Raw genomic sequence first — 7,232 nt, forward strand, 5'->3', positions numbered from 1 at the left:
ATATGCAAATTAGGGTTCGGATTCGGTTCGGTATTCGGCCGAATCTTTCGTGAAGGATTCGGGGGTTCGGCCGAATCCAAAAAAGTGGATTCGGTGCATCCCTACTATAAACCCCTGCTGTTTCCCAGGGTGTGGTTTTAGATATGTCCTGTGAGTAATCCTGCCAGACAAATAACAGGAAAATCTCAACAAAATAACAGGCCTGATGGTAGTTTTATAATTGGGTACAGGAGGTCTAGGTATTGAGAAAGAATTATCCCGAGTTTGGTGTGCTTCTTATGGCCTTATCTGTTGTATATCCCTAAACAGGGTGTAGCCATCTTAATTTGCGTATTTATATAGTAAGATTGTATCCCTTATTTAGGTCACCATACAAAGGGGGTAATGACAGGTCGTGGGCTTAGTAGAGAGAAGCCCTGGTCTATGGCCGGCCTGTCTGCGCAGTTTCTATTAAGGTGCACCTGATGGCCTTGTCGCTCTGTGGGCCTCAATTAGAGCATGCGCCACTCCCGCGGTGCTCGCCCTCCCGTGACCGAACTTACGGTTTGAGGCAGTTGGCTGTTACGTAGCTGCATCCTATGAAGTTTTCACCTTCCATATGTGCCGTTAACATCCGGTCCGGGTCCACGAGGTTGTTCCTCCAGCGGGTAGACTTCGGGGCTGCAAAGGTGAGGGGAGCTGTGTCGCTTCAAGATGCTTTTCCCCTCAGTTTATCCTGTGCCTCCTGATGTTTTGGTGGAGTTTGGAGGCAAAACGCTGCTATAAAAACACCGTTGTGGTCGCAGCCGACAGGAGCTCTAGTAAGATGCGGCCATCTCATGGGTCCGCCCCCCGGAAGTCTGCTATATTGCTTACAATCATAATTTGTATGTTCTCACATTATACCTTCCTATAATTAAAAGGTAGTTAAATATGTTACTGTTCTGGATACTATTAAAACTTATTTGCTTAAAATATTTCTGTAACCTTGTTCTAAGTTAAGAGGAACTGCTTAGTTGAGAATTACAACTAATACCTGTGTCCAAAGCTGATGTTAGTACATTTTTCTTTTAAGAGCCCTGGTGGCATAACTACTTGCCTGGGTGCAATTGCAACCCCCTCACCCCCTTGTGGCCTTAAGGAGCTGCAAAAATCTTATTGGGGGGGTTGGACACCTAATTTGTCTAATCTACAAGGCATTCCCATGGGGAAGAGCACTTGAAGTAGCAAATATGTATCAAATGCTCTCATGAAAGTGACCCACCCATGGCATACTTATATATATAAACACAGCCCAAAAACATTATGTACTCAGATTATGTGCCTGAGGTTATGTTATTCTTTAGACATTTATCAGTATCAAAGTTTCTTTCTCTTGTCTTGCACTTACCTGTTTATATATAAGTTCAAATCCTCCCAGGTCACAGTTAGGGTCATCCTTGTAATCAATCACCACACGTACAATGTCCTCTACCATTGGTGGAACAAGCTTCTCCATTACTGACGTGTCTTTTTCTATGTCAGGTTTGAGATTGATCTCAAGGAGCCAGGGCTGGAAGTTTTCTCCAAACATAAAATCTGCACCAAAAATGTCAAAACTGTTTTTCTTGTATATCTCATATTCCTGGGCGGCCTTCATAGTTTGAATGAGGGCTTTCTTCATCCCTGGTATAATGATTGAATCCCAGACTTGCTCTTTTCCGATTGTACAAAGATACTCTTTGAATTCGTCACTGTGCCACATGTTTTCTTCAGGCAGGTTGGGGTGACGATTTGGTGCATTCTTTAATTTCCTCTGTATGCTGTTATTACATACATGGATGGCGCTGGAAGGATAAAACAATACAATTGTCAGGTTTATGTGCATGAACCATCACTAGTAATACAATGTCAGTATCCAGTGAGTTTACTAAGTATTCTAATCTTGCCATAGCCATTCATTAGCCTTAGCAAGCTGACTACCATAGTTAGAGCAAAATTATAGAGCCTTGTAACCAATGTAACTGCTACAGGATCAGAGGTTAGAGGAACAGAGCTTTTAGCACACTATTGGCCCACTTTACAAATGTAACAGCAACAAACAAATGTATTTCATGCCATAAAGTGATTTATCACAAACGTTATTGTATACTAGGGACAGGCCTGGACTGGGAGTCCAAATAGGCCCTGCCATTCCAAGTACACAGAGGCCCAAACAGCCCCCTACCAGCCCACTATATGGTGACTTTCTATGGAACCATACAGCAGCCCCTCTGGCATTTGCCAGAACCCACAGATTGTGACTCCGGGCCTGACTAGAGATGAGCTGAATCCACTATGTTGGATTCGGCCGAACCCCCGAATCATTCACAAAAGATTCGGCCTAATACCGAACCGAATCCGAATCCTAATTTGCATAGCAAATTAGGGGTGGGAAGGGGAAAACATTTTTTACTTCCTTGTTTTGTGACAAAAAATCACACGATTTCCTTCCCACCCATAATTTGCATATGCAAATTAGGAATGGGATTCAGTTCGGCCAGGAAGAAGCATTCGGCCCAATCCAAATCCTGCTGAAAAAGGACAAATCCTGGCCGAATCCTGAATCAAATCCTGGATTCGGTGTATCCCTATTGTATACACCGTGGATTAAACCTATAAATTACCTTTAAATTACTAGCAACAATGGCACAATTGTCCAAGGTGTTTTATAATGTAATTTGTTAAATAAAAAAAAGGTTTTATGATATTTTTCATTTCTTTGAATAATATTCCTAAAGGATTGTAAAACAAGACATACCCGCTTGCAACATACTAAAATAAGGCAGAGAGTAGACTTATTTCTGTTTGTACATGAGCCTCTGAGAGTACAAAGCAGTGAAGTCATATCAACATCACGTCATTACTGTATAACAAATAAATAGAATGCAAGATTTTGCACCCTCTACTTACGTATCTAATCTCTTCAGCGTGAAGGGCTGAGATGAGAAACGGATGAAACTGTGCTTATAGAACCAGATAGTTAACGGGTACCAGTCCGTTATGAGGAAATGCTGACGGAGATCAATTTTGGTTCCATATACAAGAAGTGGCCTCTCTATGTACTTTTGAACCACCCATTGATTTCCAAAGGAACATATTTCATTCAGATCATTTCTGCAATGTATCCCTGTAATAACATATAAAACATGAATCAATATCTTTGTACATCAATATTGTAGTAAACCATTTTGTAACACCTGAAGCAACAAAATAATCATGCGTTGGACCAATAACTAAGGTTGCCACTTTGCTCCTACATCTCACACATCTAATTAGGAATTAATTTATACATATTCTGCATTGTGGCACAGAAATAATCATAACTGTGAATTGGCCATGAAGAATGGGAATTTATTATGTTCCAAAATGTATGAGATGAGATGAAGACCCTTATGGCTCCTCCCAAAACCTCAATGGAGATGAGGTCCCTCACCCTTGTATGGATCATATAGAAATAGCTATTACTATATAAGCCCTTGCATGATTTTCTGCTTCAGTTACTGTATGTGAGTCATTTATAAATATCCTGTGAGGAGCACCCACCAGTAACCTTATCTTTTGTTTTCCCCCTAAACAACAATTGAGTACCCATTTCACAGATTCTCTTACCTCTTCCTCTAGATAGAGCTCTTGGTTTTAAAATCCAGATGTTTTTTTCTCCATCTATATCTAGTTGTGGGTTCACTCTTCTCAGCTTACATAACAATTGGTGGCAGTAATCAACATACTTGTCTGAATTCCGTATGTGCGCACCATGACTGTAACAATACAAGGGCAGGGATGAGAGACAGTTATACATAATACACATCACACTATTGCAATATAATGTTTATGGAGAATATTATATATGAATAGGTTTATTATACACAACAAATATCTGTTCAATGTGATTTGTATTAGGCCTTTGTATTCATAGATTTTATGTTTTTTACACTAAACTAAAAAATCAAGAATTAACTATAAGAAAAATTCATGAATTTGCACAAAAACTATGATTCGAAGAAACAAACATTCTATGAACATTCATAAATCACCCCATAGAGTGTTCACTGTCACTGTTTTCCTATAATCAAGACAATTTCTTTCTAAATCTAAATTTTTATGAATTGTTTCAGCTGAAATTACTTACTGCATAACCTGATAGTAGTCATATATGAACTGTTCCCAATTAATTATCCTGGAACATACTAAGTCATCTCCGTCCTCATGTGTTGAGTCGTACAGATGAAGCTGGCAAACCACAAGGGCTGTTACTATAATATCTTCTGGAACAGTTCTAGCTTTTTTCTTTTTTTTCCGTCTGGGAATAACGTCATTTTGCAAAGACTTCTCATTCCTTCTCAAAACCCATTTTAGGATACCACAAGCCGCAGTCATGCTAAAGTCATCTAAATAAAGGCACATTTTTTGTTAGAATACTCTACTTAACCAAAAGATGAGACTAACTATAACTGTGAGAACAAACAGGTCCAATATTTTGTTTATAAAAAGAGGTGGAACTTTGAATAATATTTCTAAACAGGCAATACCAGGCAATAACATGCACTATAATATATTTATGGGAACTTCTAATAGAGCAGGGAAATCACGAGCACACTCAGGCCCTTCAGACGAATACCGCTGGTGCCCAAAGCCTAAGGGAGACGGCACTCCCAATGGTCCAATACGAAGAAACAAGAGGCTGGCACACGAATCGAATTAAGCCGGGGTCATACCCCTGGTGTGTTTATTGCGTCAATAAACACACCAGGGGTAGGACCCCGGTTTAATTCGCTTCATGTGCCAGCCGCTTGTAACTTCTAATAGAACACATTTTATTTGGGGTGGAACATTATTTCATAGGACAGCTATATAGAAGCAATGATCTGAATCACTCTCAAACATTGTAGTGACTAGGTGATAAGTACATCAAGGAAAGGGGAGTGACTAGTCATGGCCTGGCCAGTGTTCTACATTGGAATGTGTGCTCTGTTGCCTTAAGACATTTTTCAAATGTTATATAAATACATAAAGCTAAACCATAATAACTATTCCATGAAAAAAACATGCAATATATAAAATAACCTTAGAGTTAAACCAGGGGCCCCAAACTTTTTTACCCGTGAGCCACATTCAAATATAACAAGAGTTTGGGAGCAATGCAAAAATGACCTAGGGGTGCCAAATAAGGGCTGTGATTGGCCTTGCAGCATACAGGATTCTCTACATGGCAGTACACCTAGTTTTTATGCAATTTAAACTTGCCTCCAATCCTGGAATTTAAAAATGAGTGCCTGTTTTGAGGCCAATGAGAGAAACATCCAACGAGTTGGTGAGCAACTTGCTGCTCATAAGCCACTGGTTGTGGATCACTGAGTTAAATAATACTTTGGTTTTGAAGGATATAAAGCCCGGATTTTAGATACTATACCCAAGACATAATGACATGCTACACTATTTTATACAAACTTACCAATGAATGCCAGTTTTTCATTTTGCTCACTAAACATGTAGCAACGAGGGAAGAAAGTGTGTGGATTCACATCACAGAACAAACGCCATTGCCTTAATGCCATGCACAGACCAATCTAGAATACAAAGAACATATTTAGTTATCCATTTTATAAAAATAAAAAGTCAAAGTCAAAGAAGATTATAGCAAATTAATATACGAAAATTCTAGGAATTGGAATGCAACAACATCTAGAGAGCCACTGATTGGCCACATTTCTGGCTTCTATATTCCCACCAGGTCAGTAGAAGTTACATTGTGAGTATGACCAGTAACAAGAGGCATCACATTGTTTTCTCTTGAAAACCCTATGTAAAATAATTTCCACTTCCATTTACTGGAAACCGTCTGTGGGGCAAATTTACTAAAGAGCAAAGTGACTATCGCTAGTGAAAATTCGGTCACCGGCATAACTTCGCTAGCAAAGGAGATGGATTCTAGCGGTAGTTCGCTCCCTAATGCCTGGCAAATTTGCGCTCTGGCGAGTGGACATAAACACGCAAATTCACTAAGAAGTGAACGTTACCTCTTGCACCAGACTTGCCTTCGCCACCTCAGACCAGGTGAAGTGCAATAGATTATATAGAGTTAGATTAGAGTTCCTACAAAAATAGTTGAAAGTCCCAAAAAACGCTAGCGTCTTTTCCTTTCTCAGGGTGATAGTCTGAAAAAGAGTGTAAAATGTTTTTGGGGTAACCAGCTTCCCCCCTACATTTCCTAACATATGGCACATAAACTATACACTGGGCTCATATGTAGGGCAATACTTTATTTTATTAAAGGAATTGTTCAGTGCAAAAATAAAAACTGGGTAAATAGATAGGCTGTGCAAAATAAAAAATGTTTCTAATATAGTTAGTTAGTCAAAAATGTAATGTATAAAGGCTGGAGTGATTTGATGTATAACATGTCAGTCTTTTCAGCTCTCTTGGTTTACACTGACTGGTTACCCTGGTTACCAGGCAGTAACCAATCAGAGACTTGAAGGGGGGCCACATGGGTCATATCTGTTGCTTTTGAATCTGAGCTGAGGATCAATTGCAAACTCACTGAACAGAAATGTACCATGTGGCCCCCCTTCAAGTCGCTGACTAACTCAGAGTTATAGAGCTGAAAAGCAGCAAGTTGGATTCTGGCTGTTTTATTAGACATCTGTTCACTCCAGCCTTTATACATTACATTTTTGGCTAACTAACTATATTAGAAACATTTTTTATTTTGCACAGCCTATTTATTTACCCAGTTTTTATTTTCACACTGAACTGTTCCTTTAAGGTTTATTTTTTTATTAACTTTATTTTATTTTATTAAGGTTTTCTGGCCTTGTGTAGTATAATGTATTTGCTACAACATATATGTCCATTGAACTTTAAATTCCCGCCATATGCAAATTAGGCAACGCTAGCGCAACTTCGCTTCGCCTGGCGCAGTAATGCTAGGGCAACTTCGTCAGAGTTTGGCACCCTGGATACAACTTCGGATTTTAGTGAATTAGCATTGTCCTGGCGAATCTACGCCTGGCCAAGTGTTGCTCTCTGATCGAAGCCGTCTCTAGCGAATTTTTGGTGGTTAGTAAATGTGCCCCTTTGACTTAGAAATAATGGGTTCCAATCATGTTAACTGGAAGCCATATGATTCAGCTGAAAGAAGCAGACCTGTACAGGCAGACTGTAGACAGGCAAATGTCAAAATGCCATGCACCAGTATTTATTAATGGGCTAACGTTGGGCTATTTGGGCCT

At 39.5% G+C, this 7,232-nt stretch overlaps 2 protein-coding genes across 2 annotated transcripts; both read right to left on the bottom strand.

Moving 5' to 3' along the window:
* Positions 1-1,306: 1,306 nt before the first annotated feature.
* LOC121401253 (tubulin monoglycylase TTLL3-like) lies at positions 1,307-3,268 on the bottom strand. The gene is made up of 3 exons (XM_041585591.1): positions 3,265-3,268; positions 2,911-3,127; positions 1,307-1,805 (listed from the first exon to the last, which is right to left on the bottom strand). The coding sequence occupies exons 1-3, from the start codon at positions 3,266-3,268 to the stop codon at positions 1,322-1,324; spliced, it is 705 nt and encodes a 234-aa protein (XP_041441525.1). The 3' UTR covers positions 1,307-1,321.
* Positions 3,269-3,447: 179 nt separating this feature from the next.
* On the bottom strand, positions 3,448-4,594 carry LOC121401176 (tubulin monoglycylase TTLL3-like). Its single transcript, XM_041585509.1, has 2 exons — positions 4,130-4,594; positions 3,448-3,758 (listed from the first exon to the last, which is right to left on the bottom strand). The coding sequence occupies exons 1-2, from the start codon at positions 4,402-4,404 to the stop codon at positions 3,512-3,514; spliced, it is 522 nt and encodes a 173-aa protein (XP_041441443.1). The 5' UTR covers positions 4,405-4,594; the 3' UTR covers positions 3,448-3,511.
* Positions 4,595-7,232: the final 2,638 nt, after the last annotated feature.

This window comes from Xenopus laevis, chromosome 3L, assembly GCF_017654675.1.
Source record: "Xenopus laevis strain J_2021 chromosome 3L, Xenopus_laevis_v10.1, whole genome shotgun sequence".
Lineage (NCBI taxonomy): Eukaryota > Metazoa > Chordata > Amphibia > Anura > Pipidae > Xenopus > Xenopus laevis.